The 19,930-nt window shown below is 48.4% G+C and overlaps 2 protein-coding genes across 2 annotated transcripts in view; both read left to right on the forward strand.

Annotated features, from left to right (window-relative positions):
* GPC3 (glypican 3) overlaps positions 1-19,930 on the forward strand; it is a 93,129-nt gene that overhangs the window by 24,795 nt on the left and 48,404 nt on the right. The window contains exon 3 of the mRNA XM_088538463.1: positions 17,800-18,494. Coding sequence (XP_088394589.1) covers positions 17,800-18,494 — 695 coding nt within the window. The remainder of the gene's footprint in view (positions 1-17,799; positions 18,495-19,930) is intronic.
* MBNL3 (muscleblind like splicing regulator 3) overlaps positions 1-19,930 on the forward strand; it is a 420,262-nt gene that overhangs the window by 22,221 nt on the left and 378,111 nt on the right. The window lies entirely within an intron of this gene.

Here is a 19,930-nt window from a genome sequence, read left to right on the forward strand (position 1 = left end):
AGAAGTTAAATTTGCAATTTACTGAAAATTCCCTTTATATAAAATGCCTTGCTGATGCCAGACTGTGCACTTAGGGGAACTTTGCTATATATTTCAGACTTGCAGATGGACCATGTAAACTGGAATCCTTCTTATGTGAAATACTGGGTAAATTAGCATAGCATGAGGTCACTTTTCTTGTTTGTCCATTGTAACTGGGCAAGGAAGACAAATGAGCTGTAACCAGGACGTTAATGTTTGCAAGTGAACGTGCGTGGTGGCGCCGATAACGGGTACCACGGCACCGCGCTGCTGCTGGCCGCATCTCGGTGCGTAGAGATGTCCAAGTTCAATGTTAGTCCGTTGCTGTTTAGATAAAATTTCCATGACAAATAGTGATTTCTATAGACATCTGCTTAAACTGCACTTACAAGCACCCACTGATGTTCACGTAACAACAGTTTCCACCAGAAAGACAGTAAAGCCAATGAGGTAGAGCATGGGCTGCGAAGGGGTTTGGGGTGCTGCTGTGGTGCAAAAGTTGCATAATGCTCCTCATCATGAGGATTTGCACTGCAGCGGGTTTTGCTGGGCTTTTGGATGCTCTGTTCATCTCTCATCTTATTTGCTCACTAATGGATTTCTGCAGGTTTCTGCAGGTTCTTTGGTTTTTTTTCCCTCTTCCTTTTCTCGCGTAGGGCTTTTGGTACCCTTGTTTGCGCTGGATCCTCCCTCTGGTTCCCAGACCCTCTTGGGCTAAATTCTGTGTTGGATTTTTACATCCTGATCCTGCTGCCTTGTCCTTGAGGAGGGGTGATATCCAGGGATGCGGCCAGGATGCTCTAGCGGCTTCTTCCTGCTCGGTGACGCGGTCCCTGGGTACATTTGGGCTGATCCGTGACATTTCAGCCCCAGGTGCCTCATGTGCCTGTGCTACAGCGGAGCACAGAATCTTTCTTCCTTTTGCGTGAGGTGCTGGTGTTAGATTGGAAACCTGAATCATATCTTGCAGGCTTTGCTCTGGGAGTAGGTGTTTGAATTTGCTTTAACTGGTGAAGCAGTCTGGTCCCAGAGGTGGTTCCTCTGCTGTGGAGCTGCTGCCCATCACGTACCTTTTGGTTCAAGGAGTGAGACCCTGAGTGAATTGAGTGTCTTTTTTTCGATGGAAAAATGCTGTTATTGAGTTGTTCAGGAAAGGGAAAAGTGTGTGCTGCTGCTCTGGGGCCGATAGGCATCTGTTTGACCTAGTTTAAATGGCACCTCTATGGAAAGTGGCACAGATGGGGCGAACACTGCCAATAGAGATGTTAAACCAGTCTGACTAACCAGACAGAGCCTAGTATGGTCCCTACAAAGCGTTCTTCTTAACCACCTCCTATTCCTGTAGCTCCGTTCTGGATTTCTTAGAGTTCTTCTGCTTCTCCCCCAATGTGCATCAAAACAGAAGGGATTCAGCACTTCACCCTTCCACCATGCAGAGCAGAACAGTTTCTTCTGCCTTGTGATGCAGTTGGCAGGGCTGCTGGTGCCCTCACGGTCTGTACCCGTGAGCCTCCTTGAGGTGCATCCGCTGCACCTGCTGGTGTTGGCATTGGTCTGTCTGTGTGGCTGTTACTCGTTAAGCAATAAGACCTGGGTAGAAAAACACTTGCAAAACTCAGCTAATCCTTGTTTATGCCTCCCTTTAGCCTGGGGTGGCAGTTTTGTTGTGCAGGTACCAGCCTGCAGGTTTGGTGCTGTCCATAGTCGCAGCCCACCGTGCCCGCCGGGGCCCTTGGGTGCCACATGTCCCAGCACCACGAGCCACCTACCCTTCACCAGCAGCACCTCGAGGTGCCTGCACCTGCCTCGAGCCCTGCCCTGCATTAAGTGCAAGGTTTTCTCTGCAAGAAATACTGACCTGCTTAACACCCGGCTTCCTTCTGAACTTCTGAGGGTCCAGGCAGTCAGATGCTTCCGCTCTCCATTGCACGGGCATTTAAAACCTCCTTGCTGCTTTCTGAGGCTTCCCGTGTTCCTCAGCTCACTTAGAAACAGCTTTCAGGCTGCAGAAATCTCTCCGGGCTTGTTCCGCCCAGAGCCGTGGTTTTTAATGTGTGGACCCCTTACTGGGTCCTGGGATTGCTCCTTGGAAGTGATCTGTGAAGCGAGGACAGACCAGCCCATTGCCACCCAGCCTGGCTCTGCTCTCCAGGCGCCTCACTCCTCTTTAGGGAATTTTTGAAGTGCAGAAAACTGAAAGATGTCAGAAGGCAGTGGGTAATGGGGAGGGTTGTGCCTGGTGTAGAGGAGCGCAGGTGAGCTCTGCTCACTCTCCATTAGTCATTTTGCCACAGTAGATGCATTTTCCATATTTGCACAGAAGAATAAAAACTGATTAAAAATGCCTTAATCTCAGCTTGGTTTTGTGATTCACTGGTGGCAGACGCTGCAGAATATTCACACAGTGATGTGCAAAATAAAATATGGGAGACCAAGAGGCTCTTGGCATGGTGTGTTCTGGATGAACGCGGAGTCTCCAGCACCTCTGATCCTTGTGGGATGTAACCGAGGGGTCACATAAAATTCGTGTCCCCTGGAGCCTCCTGTCTAAGTAGGACCTCTCCAAGTCTAGTTTCTCGTCAAGTAATTTAAGCTGGAAGAGATATCTGGAGGTCATCAGGTCCATCATCAGGATAGGGGCTGCAGCTTCAAAGGTTCTTGGATGGTTCTTGGTGATGCCCCAGTGTCCCTCCGTAAGCTCAGCCGCTGTCTTCTCCAGATCTTGCCCTCAGACATGTGTGTCTCCATTTGGGTCCCTCTTTCCTATCCTCTTTTCTCTCTTTCTTATAACTTCGCTCCTTTTCTTTGAAAACAAGAGCAGACCAAGCCAGAAGTCTTCTCCCTATGTTCTGATCCACGTGTAGAGCTGCAGGGTTTGGATGGAAAGGCCGTTTGCTATTGATTTAGCAGGTGTCATTCATGTGCATGGATTTTTCTGTTCTTCCTATTGACTTAACTTGGGTCAGTAAGTTTACAAGGAGTACAAGTTAAACCAATAGAAGTGGCCTGAAGCGATTGCCAGACGCCATGTGCAAAATGCATGAGTTAACAAAAGTGATTTAGGACTCAGGGTAATGTAATATCCTCCTGGACATAACTGTGAATTATGAAGCATCATCCTGACATCATTAAACGTGATGAACCTCCGACTCTGCAGTGAGCAGTGCCTGGCACATGCATGATCCTAAGGGAAAGACATTTGCGATTTGAGATGAAATCTGAAAATTCTGAATGCATCTCAGTTTTGTGCCGTGCATTTCCGACCTGGGGAGTTTCCTCAGTGCAGCCTGTTCATGCTCCTGTTCACGGCTTGGGACGTGTTGGTGCTTCCTGTTCTCATTCCTTGTTAATGATGCACACAATGTCAGAGGAGCTTTCTTTCCTCAGTGCGTGTTTGTTATTCCTTACAGCCCCTGACAGGGAGGCAAGTGTGGTAAAGACTCATCAAAGTCATCATTACTGCACACTTATCTGCACTGAACTGTCTGGTTTGTCTGTAAAGCTCTTCTTGATCTAAGTCTCTGTTTCTGGCTCTGTGCCTCATTATTTGCTTTCCTGGAGCACTCCCTCCTGAAGAGCACACTTCTTTCTCTCCTCTTGTGTTTAATTTATGATCAAAATATATTAATGTTCATATTTGTCTCACTTATCATGCATAATAGTAACTCTAAAAGGACTTTCTGCTGTCAAGACAAGCTGGATGGGGGAGGCTTGCCCGCATCTCGCTTTGCTGGTCCCCAAAGCCCCGGCGTGGAAGGGCTGGTGGTTGTGGGCCCACGTGGCTCCGCGTTCCCTCTCCACGGGAAAGGCTCCATCACCAAGGAAGAAACCTGGGTTTGTGATCCCCTCTTGGCAGTCGCCAAAGGTCGGGTTTAGCAAAGCCGGCGTTCCTGCGGCTTCAACACGGATTGCAGCCTGGGTCCGGGTGGCCTCCTGACGGTGCTCCAGCCTTTTCCAGCCCACGCTAGCACGGAAGTTTGAATGCTTCTCCTGGCACCAGCGAAGTGTTCATAAAATCAGGTGCTGCTGTGAATCTGGCCATTAAAAAGATGATTTGATTCCCTTCGGATACTTAGCCTGTTGGTAAACAGCACTGGCAGATTTTATTTATTTATTTTTTGCTCGCTGTGCTGTTAAAGGGAAGTCTTTGCTCCCAGTATCATGCAATTAATGAAGACATATTTTTCCCCAAACAGAACAGTTTAGCTGCTGGGACTGTGGGGAGAGGCTAGAAAACCCCAACCTAATCTCGCCTTGCGGAATAAGATGTCAGAGGGCAAATAAAATCTGCCCCAAATACCCCTCGCACGAGCACTGGTGCAAGAGCATCCTGGTGCAAGAGCATCCTGGTGCAAGAGCATCCTGGTGCAAGGCAGCTCTCGCAGGCTGGACCACCGGCCACGTGTCAGCCAAGCTGGACAACGTCCTCCTCTTCCTCCCTTCAAGTCTGGGTGTCAGAGAACGTCCATGCTGGGCTGGTTTGAAGGAGTGTTACTGAAGGGAGAGCTTCTTCCACTAATCCTGATTTTAAAGCAGAGTTTTTGTCTGCAAGCTGCTGCTTGCTCTTCATGCTCCACGGCTTCTGTGTTGTGCGCTGTGTTGCTCGGTGGTTACAGAGCTGCTGGTCCAAAATCACAGCTCCCCTTTTGAAAACGCTTCATTTGAGTAACGCAAGAGGAAGAAAACTGTTCAAGTCAGAGCACGTGTTGTCTGTCTAGGAAGTGTTAGCAAAAATAGCTTCAACAGACCAAAATTAAGAGAGAGGAATTAAAAAATGCCCTTTTTTTTTTTCCTTTTGCTCAGTAAAATTAAAACATTCTCTTAGTGCAGATGGCTGACTGCAGCAGGAGACCCATGTGTGGCATTATGCGTGTGCAATTACTTATTTCATCTTGCAAACTTTCTGTAGCTGGTTGTCAGTCACCAACTTCAACCCCCTCCGCAGAGCCAGAGTTGTTCTTAATAACGTTTTATTGCTGCTTTTTGTCAGCTCGACAGGTATCATCGTCTTCCCTGGGAATGTGGCTGCCGTGTTTGCGTATGGCAAAGAGCAGCTGAAAGGGTATCAGCAATTGCCTCCCACCTGGTAGTCATCAAGCTCACCAGGAACAAATGTGTCTGAATGTGATAAAGGAGAGCACGGAGGCAGCCCTGGGAAAGGGGGGTTTTTGTTTCAGTCTTCAAGCCTTTGCTCCTTAAGGGGGTCTTGAATGGTGAGGATGGAAATACCTTGGAGAGGCTCCATCACGAGGAGCTTGCAGGTACAAGTGGATGACAGCCCATGTTGTGGACTGGATGAGCTGTGCTACACTTTGTTTTCTGGGTTTGTTTGTTTTTTTTGGCTTTTATTTTATTTTTTGTAGGTGGGGAAAAAGCACTTTTTCTTTCCAGATAATCCTCCCCTCCAGATGTTTGGGAGAACTTTTTCTGTCCTGCATCCCTTACCTGCTGTCATCAGAGGTGGATCCTGGGGACTTGCTGGAAGAAGCCTCCTAAAGGACAAGGTGGATTTTTTTGGCCTGCATTGTGATTTCTGTGGCTTTTAATGTGGCAGATTTGGGTAGGTAATTGTCCTACAAGCCCATCTGTTTGGGATTTAGAGGACATACACGAAAAACAGGAGAAATGCTTGCTCTGTTGCTAGCATAGCATTAGAGTACACAGTGGGAATGGTTTTAGTCCATCAGTTGCAAAAATGGTCTTCATAAATAAATACCACTTTTCTCTGCTCAGTATCCACTTTGCTTTTCATGCCTGTGCCTGCATTAAGACCTATGCTATTAAAATATCTGTCAGTGTATAAGCAGAGTGCTGTGTGATATTGGGCAGGAGAGAAGGCAGTTTATGCCTTCCCCTGCAAATAGGAGATGCAAAGGAGACAAGTCCCCTCCCCTGAGCCCCAGGCGCACGGGCCTGCTCTCTGTGGAGAGAACTAGTGAATTTGCTAAGCGTTTGGGGTTCAGTCAGGATTACAAACCAGAAATGAAAGATCTTTGCTTAAAAGATCTCGGTATCGTTCCTCCTTGAAGTGGAGGAAGCAATAATCGGTTGCAATTTTGGGCTGTGTTTAGCACTGCCATAACAGCCCAGAGCAGAGGCTGGATGGAGATGGATACGGGAGGAGGAAGGAGCCCGGGGTTTCTCCTGCAGGTCTTGGTCCCTCATCCACTCTGCCCGTTCCTGCAGTGGGGCGGACGCTCTCCAGAGCACGTGTCTCCATTCCCGACCTTCAGACAGGAGGAACAGCGAGAGTTGGAATTCAGGATTAATTCAGCTTGTTCAGTAGCTCCTTGGGTGTCTTCCAAGTGCTATTGCTCACAAATTATTAAAGAAGGAGAGGAGGAAGAAAAAGAGGTGGCGTTTCCGTGCTGAAGAGTGGGCTGGTGGGCTCTCAGGACCCTTTTGCAGTAAGAAGCGCTTCGTGGCATCGTTTTGCAGCTTTCCGCACTTGGAGATTTTCCTTTTTCTTTTTTTTTTTTTTTTTTTTTTTTTTCCTCTCTCTTTTTGTCGTTATTATCAGACAGCCAGGGTTCTGGTGCAAAAAAAAGAGATAGCGGGGGGGAGGAAAGAGAAATCTTTCAAGTTGTTTCAGTGCTGTTTTATTAGTTAATAAGTCATTTTATCTGCAATGCTTTGCTATTGGAGTGCTTGGGGGCAGGAAGAAGAATCCAGAAATTGCATCAAAGCCTTTAATAAAGTAGCAATCTTCCTTGCAGTTTAATTCCCTAGGAAAGCACCTTGCTCCGCGCGCTCCATCGGATCCCACCCGCGCGGGCCGCCCGGCTCTGCTCTCCCTCTCCTGCTGCCTTTGGGGCACGTGTGGGTTTGTCACCGCTGCCCTCAAACCCATGTTGGTTGTGTCCCCTTTGGGCAGCAATTCGCAGTGTCCCCCGCAAGGGTGACGTTGGGCAGGGGTCATGGTACCGAGCTGGCACCCACGCTGCTTTCTGGGGTGGCCACGTTTTGCCCTTGGCCAGCGTAGTGCGTGTTTGACCCTCTTTTTTTTTTTTTTTTTTTTTAATGCTTTTCACCCTCTTAATGTGCACTTCTTCCTCTGAAGTGGTGAAAACTCTGGAGAAATCCCTTAGTATAATGGCTCAAGCTTGCCCCTAGAAGCTCCCGTGCGGCTTTGGGATGCTGGAAGCACCTTCCATGCCCAGGCGGCTCCGCGTGCCGGGCTGCGATGCCCTTTTGTGCTGGGATGCTTTGGGAAGCTCCGGGCGCTGGCTGGAGAATCCCTGTGCCCGTGGTGCACACGGGACGTCTCTCTGGATGTGTTTTGCAGTTTTCCAGGGAAAGCTGATGTGGAAGATTGACTTCTTGCCTTGTTTTTGTGTGGGGGGGAAATTCATTCCCTCCCTCATTTCTCTGGTTGCCCTGTAGATCAGAAATGGTCAGGAACAATTTAATAGTAGAATGGCTTTCAAAAACAGTATTTCTGTCACATTTATGTACTCTGGGAACAAATAGATTTGAGGACCTGCTACAAACCTCACATTGCATCTGCTGCCCAGAAGCTTCTGGGGTATCAGAGGCAAACGTGGATTGGAGACCTGAGTTTATTCTTTTTAATTTATTATTTTTTTTAAAGCTAAGTTTTATTTTTCTCATTCCAGTGCTTGCTGTACATGCAGATCAAACCTGTCTGAGGTGGCAGATTAAAAATGAAATCCTCATGAATGAGAAATATAACTTGCATTTTTTATAATGGAGAAAAAGCAAACCCATTTTAAAACTCGTGTGTTTTTTCTTTTTCTTATTTAAAAAAAGCTAAATAGTTGAGATGTAGATGTTAATAAATATTTATATCAAGGAAATGATCTCCTGACAGAGTTAGAAATTGTCTCATGCTTTTAGGCAATTTGGAAATCTGTGTGTGTTGCTGGATGGAAGGAGCATCCTCTGGCAGCTTCGGATCGCAGCCCTGGTGCGTGGAGAGGTTTCTCCACTGCCTTGTCCATCTTCAAGGTAGTAACATGCTGTCCATCTTCAAATATGAAGAGCTTGAGAGAGGAAAATCATAGAATCCTTAAGGTTGGAAGGGATCATCTAGTCCAACCCCAAAATGACGCTTAAAAGACTTTGCATCAGTTAGGAGAGAGTTAGGCAATCTAGTTTTACAGGAATAAGGTGTTTGATGTCCTTCCCACCTCCCTTTTTAAAATGTGTTTTCTTGTTAAGTGTGTGGATGGGCCCATGCACATGGGTTAAATGGTGCTTTTACATCAGCTTTTCTAAATGCATTTCCCAAAGATGTGGGCAATGCACACACATCAAGGTCATATAAATTAATAATTATCTGAGTGCTCTGCCCTTTTCTGCTTCCAGAAGAGGGAGGAGGGAGAAAACTAAAGGGAAAAGGGTGAGGGGGGAGGCAGAAAAGGGAGGGAGCCGGGAAGGAGAGGGGAGAAAGAGCAGCTTAATCTCCAGAACCTGATTCCAGGGATGACTTCAGGGGTGTTGTTTCTACTGCACTTTGCAGTCGAGTTGTACTTTCTCCTCTATTTCACTGTCACGTTGCCTGTACTCGAGCCACAATGTGAGTTTTCACTTCCAAATGGGTTTGGATCCATAATTTGGATGGGGTAAATGGGCTAACCATGTGCTGCTGTGCTAAGTGTCATGGGGCCGTTAACGAAGAAAGGACCCACTCGTAACTGCTCATTAAGCAACCACTGAACTTATGAAATGTTGTCGCTGCCAGGATAATTGGGGCTAGGAGAAGGGCAAAGCAGGATCACGTTCCAGGGAAGAGCCTGGGAAGGGGGTACCAAAATGCTCCTTGTCCCTTTGCTGCCCCATCCCCTTATTGGCTTTAGCAGCAGCCGTGTTCCCGCTCCGCCAGGATCCGCTGCATTCCCGTCTCGGGATCTGTCGTCGCTCCAGGGCTGGTGGGACATTCCCAACCTTGTAAGCCCCTTGTAATTCTAAACCACCTTGATAATGTCCCCCTCAGCTTTAATGTCACACATCCCTGTGTATGTACCTCAGTAATTGAAAGGGATATCGGGCAAATTTGATCTGCCTGCCTTTGCCTTCTGCTGTCCTTATCTTGGCCTTTGTGTCATTAAGAAAAAAATTGGTATTGATCTTAGACTATCCCACTACATCGCACTGCAATTTTTCTTCCTTGCTAGCAGAATATCAATCGATAAAAAGCAGCTGCTTGAGACGCAAGGCAGATACGGTACTGTCATTTCTGTACTGTAAATCCAATGATAGCTGATCAAATCAGTGCTTCTACTGTTCCAAACCTGACATGATTGAATTGTCAATAAAAAAGATTTTACAGTAAGGGAAGGAGAGCTGGCAGTGTGAATGCCTGGAAGCCTCACTAAGTTGGGTACAAAATGAGCCAATAAGCTAGGCTATTACTATGTAATTTTGACAACCAAAATATTTGGATACTTGTGTTCTTGCTCAGAACTGGAGCTATCTATATATGGGGGTAGAGCAGTCTTTACAACTTGTTTGAAAAATAATTACTTGGAGACTGAGATATAGATGACTTTCTTCTGAAATACACATGGTTTATATATTGGTAGTGATTAATAGAAATAATGTAAAAATTCCCCATGTGCTCGAGCTTTTTCCAGCTCCTGGTGTTTGAGCTGGGCAATCGGGCGCTTCAAGCCCTGTCTCTGCATAGAAGGTGTCACCCTACCCCTAACTTTGGTGTCTGCTCCCCTGCTTTCCTCCTCGTCGGTCACTCTTGGTCCTTGCCGGTGGCTTTTTAGGATGCACCAACTCACTTGCTCATGATTGACCATGCTCTTAATCTCCTCATTAGGTTGCACCAATTTAGCTAAATCCTAAACCCATTAGATGCTCTCGGATTGCTTTACAAGTGTCCAGAGGAGATGCTTGCAATAAATTCAGCCTAATTTTCTCTGCAGATGAGACTTTACCATTTCTGGTCCTTGTTGGGCTGGAAGGAGGCGAGTGGAGCACTCGTGTAGATGCTGCAGGAGGGTTAATCCCCGGGAATGCCAAAGAGGAGGTTTAGCTGTTTTGCTGCTAAAGGGTTGAAGTGACCCTCTGATTTGCTCCCAGATGGAGAGAAGGGCTTGGAGAAGGGTCTGAGCTCCCTCATGGGAACAGACGCTGAGTGGGGTTTGTATGGATGGAAGAGGCTCACACCTCAGCCTAGGAAATGGGCAGAGTAAAACCCCAGCGCTTCCAAACAGGCCAGTTTGGTCAGTTCAAAGTGCTGGACCTCCCCCAGGTTAGACCAGAGCTGTGCTGCTATTCTGAAGAAATACAGAAGTTTTTGCGGCACTTCCTTATTCACTTAAACTGGCATTTTTTCTTCATGGCGAACCATGAGTGTCTCAAAATACAGGATGAATTTGCAAAAATACTTTGTCGTCTCACTTGACTGGAAGCATGTGGTTTTCGGTTCCCATAACCCCAGGGCATTTCGAAATCATGATTAAAGCCCTAAGAACAATAAGGCTGGCATTAAAATTGGCAAGTTTGGAAAAACGATACACTGTGAGGTTTCACTTAATTTGCTTTCTCGTCCTGCAGCACCACAGGTCACATTTCCAAGCTTTTTTCCCACAACACTGAGGGCTGGATTGTTTGGGTTTTTAATTGTAAACTGAGGTCCCGATGTAATTCTCTGCCTAAAGCTGGAGGCTTAAGGAAAATAACCAATTCTGCAAGACCTGAGCAAGCAGTTTCAGTGGTTGGCAATAGATGAAATTTCTGTCAAAGATAAAACTTTTCTGCCCCCTTACTGGGGAGGGGAATACCCTAGCTTGGATGCTGGCCATATTTACATACCTAAATAATGTGGTATAGAAATATTCAGCATGCGAAGGACAAGCTTTCTATAAGAAAGCAAAAAAAAAATTGTTTAATCTATATCTCTGTTTGCATTCCTACGGCGGGGGAAAAAAAAAGTCTATCTGCTGTATATACAAACTGGGAAATAATTGGATGATGGTTTAGGATGGGAAAAAAAAAAAAAAAAAAAAAACGCAGAAGAAATGTAGTGTAGTCAAGGGTTTTTTCTCTGTATTATTATTATTATTATTCTGTTACTCTTTTTCAATTGCACTCTGTTTACCTAGATGCTTGATTTAGTCACATGCAATTAAAAAAGGCAATGCAGGCTTCGTGGAGACAAGGCACAAAACGCAGAGGCTTAGGAGGGAATTGGAGGGTCTCCCGTGGGTGCCTGCAGCACAGAGGAGCCCTGGTTTGCCCTGGGTCTGAGCAGCTTTTGTTTAGCTGATAGCTGCAAACCTTGTTTAACTGATAGCACATGTTGTGCTCCTGCTGCTCGTGACCTTTCCCGGTTCCGCTGCCTTAAAAACGGGGTGTTTATGGGGAGGCTCCGCAGCCCCCGTCCCATCCGGGGGGTCGCCGTGGCTGGGGGCTGGTTTTGGGGGCGTTTCATGAGTTTCCTGCTTGCAAGCCGTAATGACTCTTGCTCTGGACTGCTCTCAGCAAACTTGCTGGGCAGCCACTCCAGGCAGGAACTGCTTTTTCCTGAGCTTTTTTTCCCTTTTTTTTGGTTTGTTTTTCCTCATCGTGGTTTTACTGCAGTTCAGATTCTTGGAGCATATAAAATACCAATGGATTGGTGACAGAAAACGGAGAGGGTTTTGGAGCACCAGCTCTGGCTTAACAATAGCAAAAATGGACTGGGGAATGCATGAAAAAGGAAGAAACAAAAATCGATGCTTTGTGCCCTGGTTTTGGCTATTCCTCATGGAAAGAGGAGGTCCAGGTCTGCATTGATCTGCTTTTTCCAACACCACTTCCCTTGTGCCACCCGTTATTGGGAGGAGGCTGTGGGGGATGTTTGGGGAGACCTTGGAGATTGTTGCATGAAAAGTGGGAAACTTTCTGGAAAAGTGATGGCACGTGTAGAAAGATGTGCTTTGCTTTGAATGGGAAAGTGAATTTTGATACAAAAATGGGGAATGGCGTGTTTGCCATCTGCACCCCCCGTGTCCCCAGCGCTATCCAGAGTCAAGCAGAAGAGGATGAGGTGGGATGGGAAGGAAGGCCGGCCCATCTGCTGCCGTCTCTAGGGGCTGTGAAATCTCCCGTTACGTTACCCGGCTATCGGGAAGCTCCATCTCCGCAGGCTGAGGCAGTTAAGTGCAGGCCTTGCAGGAAATCATTTGTTTTTTGATTCTTGACAAGAAGTCAACAGAAAGGAGCTTCTCAAGGGAAAACGGCCTTCCTGGCAGGAGGCAGCAGCGTCTGGGGCAGGGAGAGCAGCTGCACATGCAGCAGGAATCACAGAATTCGAGCACGAGCTCCTTTCCTGCTAAGTTTTCACCTAAGGATGTAAAAATCAAGTGTATTAAAAGCAAATGCCCTGTGCATATTGAAGTCTCCCAGATTTGCAAGTGCTCCCACTGGAAATGGAAACTTTGGAGGGATTTGGAAGGGAGGAGCAGCCACGGTGGTGGATGTATGTCTTTGAAATGGCTCTCATGGGCTTGTTCTCCCCATGTCCTAAGCTAATTCCCAGGAGTAATGGTTAAATTCTGCAAGGTTTGAATTTCCAACTTTAATAGATTTGACGGGAGTTAATAGCCTTTCCAGTGCATCTCTTACAACCTATTTGTGTTAAAATGATGTTAACGTACACAGTAATTAAGGAAAAAAGTTGGCAGGTGGTTTACTGTCCTCACTGACCTGTGCTTTTCATGTCCAGGAAAGCTCTCGTAGTAAGCATAATGTTTGCTATGAGGGAATGCATAGTGTGAGAGTGCTCGGAAGGATAAAAATGCTTCTAAACAGCCCCATTTCTTCAGGAAAACAGTAACTGGGGAACTGATAGGTAGCAAACGATGTGGAGGAGGTCGCCCCTCAGTGTGGGGACGATGGATTGTGTCCATCTCCCATGCCCCAGTCAGTAAATGCCATTGGTGTCTCACCCACGAGCTGCAGATCTGCGGCTCTGAGCATCGCAGTGACCAAGATGAATGTCCCGCTGTATTCAATAATGTGGTCCATGTTGGTTTGCACACGCAAGGTTTAAATACGCAGTCTTTATTTTGACAGGATGATGCTGAAAGTGTCCCGAGGAGAAAGCCTGGGCTTGTGCCAGGTGGTTTTGCCCTTGCCCCTTTTGTTATCATCATTTATAAGCCAAAAGTTCTATTGATGTGGAGATTAGGCGTTAAACCATCCCTGAGCAGTGGCTGCTCCGTTAGAGAGGAAACGAGCTACCATCTAACTCATCCATTGGGATCCTCCGTGTTTCCCCTTAGGAGGAGGACACAGAGGGCCAGGAGGTGATGAAACCTTTTCCTTTCAGAAAGGGGCGCTGCTGAAACGGGGCCTTTGCAGGGATTTAGGGCAACGCTGGGAGTGACCAGGATGGGGCACACGGGGATGGAGCGGGTGGCCCTGGGACGTGGCCACTCACCTCCTGCTGCTCCCCACGCGTGGACCTGCCCGTGCAGCAGGGAACGTCGGAGCGTTTCTGTTGTGTTAAGGAGCAGGGGAAACAGCCATTTCCCTCCTCGGGGAAGAGAGTTGCACCGATGGGGGCTGCTCCTGGTGGGTGTTGCTGAGGGGGATGCGGGGAGCGCAGGGACGAGGCAGAAATCAGCAATAACAGGGTTTTGGCCAAGGTGAGTTAGGGGCAACAGGTGCTCTTAGGTAAGTGCAAGTGCTTTGTATCGCTGTAGGGATCAAGAACTGATCTTTGCTGCTTGCTTTTCTAGACAGCGGTGGCAACTTTAAAGAGGATTTGTCCAGGAGAGGTCATAAAGGAAGGAATTGGCTGCTTCTCCCTTGTTGGAGACTGTTGGGCTGATTAAAGCCCATGGGGACAGAAGGGAGCCCGGGGACCTGCAGCTCGCCCAGCCCTGGCACCTCCAAGGCTTGCTGGAAATCTCTGAATTTGAACTTGTGCTTTATTCTGCTGAGGAAGTGACTTAGTCTAATGGCTGTGGAGCACAAGTGGCAAATGCCAGCTCCGATAGCTTGAAAGTGTGAGGACATAATAACTGAAAGCTTGTTTTTATTATTAATGCTTTTTTAAAGCCGGTCTCCTGAGCCTGGGAGCTCCAGTCTGTAGTTTTTACGGCAACAACATTGTAAAAGTGATCTGAGGTGCTGTGTCACTGCCAGAAAAACAAGAAGCATTTCTGAGGCTGGAAACCCAAGCGTGCTCAAAGAAACAAATCTTGCGAGAGCAGCAGTGGCCCCGTCTGATGGGTTCTGTGGCGCCGCGCACAGAAGCGGTCGTGCTGCGGAGGAGACGCGTTGCTTTGTTCTCCCTCCAGATAACGTTTCCGAAATCTTGCTGTGATCCGTGATTTACAATCAGAGGAACAAATCTGGATCGGCTCTCATTACTGCCTGGGGAAGTGCTCTCAGGTTTTGTTCCCTTTCCGCTCGATATATCGCAAACCTTCTCCAAGTTTGTAAATATATAGAACCTGCTGCTTGGCAAATGGCTCGCGGTTCCTCCCGCCGTGGCCAGGCCATCGTTGCGAGCAGTTGTTTTTCTCCTTGATTTTCCCCGTGTTTCCAAAACGGTGTCCACTGCAGCGAGGTTGCCTGGTTCCTCAGGGATATGGAGGGAGCGTTTCCCTTCCGGCACCTCTCGCTCCTGTGTTGGTGTCAGCGGCTGCTCTCTGCTTGCTGACACTGCTGCGGCAATTCCCACAGCAGAAATACTTTGGCCACTGGTGAAAGCAAAACTTTGTGCTCTTCCTTGAGGAATACTTGAGTTCCCATGCGTAAGCATTGCGTTTTTTATGGCAGTGTTTATTTAGACGCATGTGTTGCGCTTTCTGGTTGGTTTTGCACTTGGGAGAGCTGATGGGGCCTTGCCATGCTGCCCTGAGCCCCATGGGCAGTGTGGCAGGCTGTGATTCCTTACCATCCACCTCCCAAAACATGAAACGGGGCCATGTCTTTACGAGCTCTGGGTAGCGGAGTCAAAAAGACGCAGTATTTCCCTCGCTGTGAAGGCTTCTCTCTCCACGGTGAGGGTGAGGCTTTCATGCAGCAGACAGCTGTGCGGTTTTGGGGATGTGTCCGCCGAGGTGCATCTGGGACCGGTGGCGGCAGGGGCAGCACGCTGTGCGCAGGGAGCCGCGCTGCTCGGCACACGCTGTGCTTCCGTAGTTCTGCATCCAGGCATCAATGAGCGGTAAGATCAGGCTTGTAAACGCTAGCTTGGTCCCCGCGTGCTGGCAGTGCCCGGGTCACAGGATCCCACAACTCTTGCAGCACGATGTGGCTGTGCTGCTAATGCAGCGGCTTTGCTGGCAGCTCCTGTGTGCTCCGATTGTCACTGCTGTCCGTCCCCCGGGAATGCCGTGCAGGCCCGGCCGCCTTGCAGCGCACAGCGCCTTATCCCACGCGGGTTCCCTGTTCCTCCCTTTCCTGAGGTGGACCTTCGTGGTGCTCTGTGCTGTTGGTTGCTCTCAGGTTTGTGCCCGTGCTGGCCGAAACGCCTTTGCGGGGTGATTTGCACTGGCAAGAGGTGCTTGGAGCTCCCCAGGCGCCTCTGCCTTTCTGCTGCTGGTGGCTGCAAGAGCAGCTCTCTAAGTAGTGGTGCAAAGTAAAGTTTTCCAGTGTCCTTTTTCCCCCCACTAATTGCCTCGGGAAATATTTTCAAAGCAGATAAATAAGCATGCAGTTTATTTGTATTTGCTTCCCATTGGGGGTGTGTGTGTGTGTGTGTGCACTGTGCAGCGATGTTCCTGCTCCAAGCCAGGTGCGAGTCCCACACTGATGCTCTCGGTGCCGTTACGATACTACACAAGGCTCTGCTTCACCTAGGCTCGTGCATCTCCTTAAATAGCCTGTTTTGCAAATATATTTGAAATGAAGAACACCTAGAGCTGAAGGAGCTTCTGTAACTGTTCTGGGGGGTGGCATTTTTACTAATGGCAGGTTGGGGCTGCTGGATTATTTTGGTGGGAGGGGAAGCCACTGTGTCCCTGCAAATCCTGCTGCCCCGTGTGCCCAGGGGACGGACCCACAGGGGTTTCCTCCTCCTCGAAGTCCTTGCAGGCCGGCAGTGGGTACTTGCTGCCACTGGTTGCTGCAGTGTTAGTTAATGTTCTGGCTGCTGGCCCCAGGGGGGGAATATTTCAGTGTGAGCAAGTACTAGGGGAGCTGAGCCTAAGATATTTTGGATCTGGGAGACATTTTCTTTTTTAAAAAACAAGTTTTATTATTGTTTTTCACATCTAGGAATATGGCAGCAGGAGGTTCTGTGTGCTTTTAAAGTCTGTGTTGCACTCTCTTAATAGAGATATGCAAAGGCTCCAAGGTGCATAAAACTGGCAGTCTTTGCCAGTTATTATGATAAAAATTATGTGTGTGTCATGACCTTTAAAGCAGTGGGACTGTGTGTGCACGCTCTTCTGATACACCACCCTCCTCCATCCCTTTCTGAAGTGCTTCTCGCTGTAGGAGGTTTGCATAGGAGCCTGGAATATTTTCTAATCAGTGACGAGTCTCTGGGCTCCGATGGCAACTTGCAAAGCACAGAGGAGCGAGGAAAGGGAAGAGGGATGACTTTTTCTAAGGGAACTAACAGAGAAGAGGTTAAAGGCGAACGGTGAGGCTCAGCATGAAAATCCCGGCACCGTCTGCAATTGCTGTCAAAGACAATTGCCCAAAAAGGGCTTTGTGCTCTTTGTGGAGGCGAGAGCTATTCTAGTGCTCCTGAGGATAGAGGAGAAGCTTGATAATCCCCGTGCCCTATTTAAAGAAACTTTTGTTTTAAAACTTTTTGCACTGGTGCAGCCAGCATTTGCTCTGCTTTTGTAGTAGATCCATGGGATCCATTGGTGATGGGCACCAGGGAGATGCGGTTCGGAGTCCTGGACACCCCGTGTTCTCCGGGAGCTCTTGGCTGATGCCGGAGGCTGTGCAGGGCGAGCAGCGAGGCCTGACGGCACTGGTGGGAACGTGGGTCCGGAGCCCTGTGAGGCGGCAGCAGGCTGCATGCCAGACTGAACAAATGGAAAAAATAACACGGCTTTAAAAATTAAACATTCCCTTTAATTATTGAGCATGAATAATTTTCATGCAAATTGCACCTGGATTTGCACTTCCAGAGCGGTGCTGCTGAGAGCAGTTGCACTGCAGGGGGTCGGTGACCTGTGAGCTGAGAGGTTGTTAATTATTTTTAGCACTTTACGAATAGGACCCGGGAGGACGGGAGGCAGCCCCGCTGGAGATGTTTGGCTGCAATGGAAAACCCCAGTACCCGTTTGCACCGACAGCCTTTTCTGCTCATGTTTTAACCAGTGCGCTGGGGCGGCGGAGGGAGGCTGCAGTTGTAGGTGTGGGTACTACATTTGACATGTAGTTAAGAGTGGGTGCTGAGGGCTGAGTCCAAAAGCCCTCGGTGATTAAGCTCCTACAAATATTTTCCTTCCTGTAATGGAGTGTCAGCATTTACAGTTTCCTGACTTTAAACACTGCGCAGTTCGGTGTCAAACATTTGTCTCCGTCTTAAATGAAGTCTCAAATAGTATTCCTGTTAATTTTGAATCAATATGAGAGGAGGAAGGAAAGAAATTGCAGTCTAGCCCTTTTCTTGAATCAATATTTTCTTTAAGAGCTGAAATGTTAACTAGATCATAGCTTTTGCCATTTTGGAAAGTAGCTCATGTTTAAAGGCTATATGCACTCCTCTGAAGCCCTCGCTCTCGTGCTCTGTGTACGTGGTGTGGGCAGGATGGGACCAGTAGTGCAGTATGATGTTATCTTCCCTGTTTCTGAGCTTTTTGACCATTAATACTGTGCTGTTGTTGTTCTGTTTTGCAGAAGCCTTTGAAATTGTGGTACGGCATGCAAGAAACTTCACCAACACCATGTTTAGGAACCACTACCAGAGCATGGGACCCAGAGCTCTCAAGTTTGTTGGAGAGCTTTTTACTGATATCTCGCTGTACATCTTGGGCTCGGACATTAGCGTTAACGACATGATAAATGAGTTTTTTGACAGCTTATTCCCCTTGGTCTACTCTCACTTGATCAATCCTGGCCTCTCTGATCCCTCCACAGACGCAACCGAATGCCTGCGGGCAGCTAGGAGAGACCTCAAGGTCTTCGGTAACTACCCCAAGACGATGATGACGCAGGTGTCCAAGTCTCTGCAGGCCACGCGGGCCTTCCTGCAGGCGCTCAACCTGGGCATCGAGGTGATCAACACCACGGAGCACCTCAAGTTCAGCAAGGAGTGCGGGCGCGCGCTGCTCCGGCTCTGGTACTGCTCGCACTGCCGCGGGCTGCTCCTGGCCAGGCCCTGCGCCGGCTACTGCGGCGCCGTCGTGAGCGGCTGCCTGGCCGCCCTCCTGGACGTGGACAGCCACTGGCGGGAGTACGTGGGCGCCCTGGAGGCGCTCGCCAAGGGCATGCGCGGCGCCCACGACATGGAGCGCGTCCTGCTCGGCCTCTTCTCCTTGGTGCGCGATGCCGTGGCGCACGTGCTGAAGGACGGAGCGAAGCTCTCGGCCGCCGTGAGTAGTTCCCTGGGGGTCCCCTCAAACCCCGAGTTCTCCCGTTTCCACCTCCTCACCTGTATTTTTGACTGTTTCTGTAACTTTGTGGCTGTGGTGGTCCCTGGGCGCAGATCCTTAAGGATTATCCTGCTCACAGGGGTTCCCATGCCTCTCCAGTGCCCCGGGGGTGACATGGAGCAGGAAGAGACAATGTTGGCCAGCTCTGGTGTGAGGTGTGGGGGACTTGCTACGTTTGCCATGAGTGTTTATAGCAGCGGGAGAGGACACGACTATTTCTTCCTCCTTTAGCATCAGTAAAAATGTGTCTGCAAAGTAATAGGTGCAAGTTCTGTGTGGCATCCTGTTTCTGAGGTACTGGAAGAGGTGCCCGGTTTCCCCAGTTGTGGCAGTTCTTCCCCATTTGAGGAAGCCCTTAATCCCATGAGCTCGCTCAACTCTTAGTGACCTGACTTTTAAAATACATAGTGTGACTCTGTGATTCTCCCAAGAAACGGAGCCTTTCTTCTTGGGGAAAATACCTTCTCCAAATACCAAGGACAAGCGGTACATTGCAGTGTAACGCTGGTTTTGTGGAGGGGATTTTTCCTTTGGTGATCGGATCGCTCTGCAGGCAGAGTGGAGCGATGGAAGGTGGGAAAGTCAGTGTTTGTTTAAAGCCAGTGGTGATTAAATGTGCTGCGATTTTGCTGTTAGCACCTTGTTCTTGTTGTTCTTCCTTCGTGTTGACAAAGGAACAGCTTATGTAGGTCACTGTGGCAGTCGCGCTCCTAAGTAATTCCTGCTTTTTGGGGGGACTCATGGCAATGGAGTGGATTACAGGTTTGGCTATAGGTGGCAGTGGAGCCATCATTTGCACATGCTTTGCCAAAGCAGAGCATAAACTCATGTCCTCTAAAGTAAAAAAAAAAATCCTTGAGCCTCACAAAGCCATTCAGCACTTTTGTACTTGATAGAGCTGTTTAAATTCATTAGTGTCATGTATAGTTAGGCGCTTATTTAAACGTAACTCTTCTTGATTATTTAATACTCCAGTGATTCTTTTATTTGCTCTGGAGATGTTCTTGAGTTAGAGGAGCATGGAGGGAAAATCCCAAACAGAGCAAACCAGCGGTCACTGAGAATGACCGCAGGGTTTTGCACATTTTATTTTTTAAATGCTGCGGTTGCTCAGCAAAGACTTTTATGTCAAACCTAAGCCCAGACCAACTTCTTGCAAATGGGCAGGGGGGCCAGGCCGTGATGGGGTTGTAACAGTGCTCGCGAACGGTTGTGTTTGTTGTTGTCCTGCAAATACAACTGGCTTTAGATATCGTTCTCATATCAACCTAAAACACCGCAAAATTCCCCAGGAAACCCAGGGCTCTGTTCTCTTGCTGCCTCTTCCTTCCAGCCTCTCTTGGTGCTTACCTTGGCCATGGGGCTTTCTGTAGGCA

This window comes from Tinamus guttatus, unplaced genomic scaffold, assembly GCF_059628265.1.
Source record: "Tinamus guttatus ecotype Peru unplaced genomic scaffold, ASM5962826v1 Tinamus_guttatus_pri_ptg001087l, whole genome shotgun sequence".
NCBI lineage: Eukaryota > Metazoa > Chordata > Aves > Tinamiformes > Tinamidae > Tinamus > Tinamus guttatus.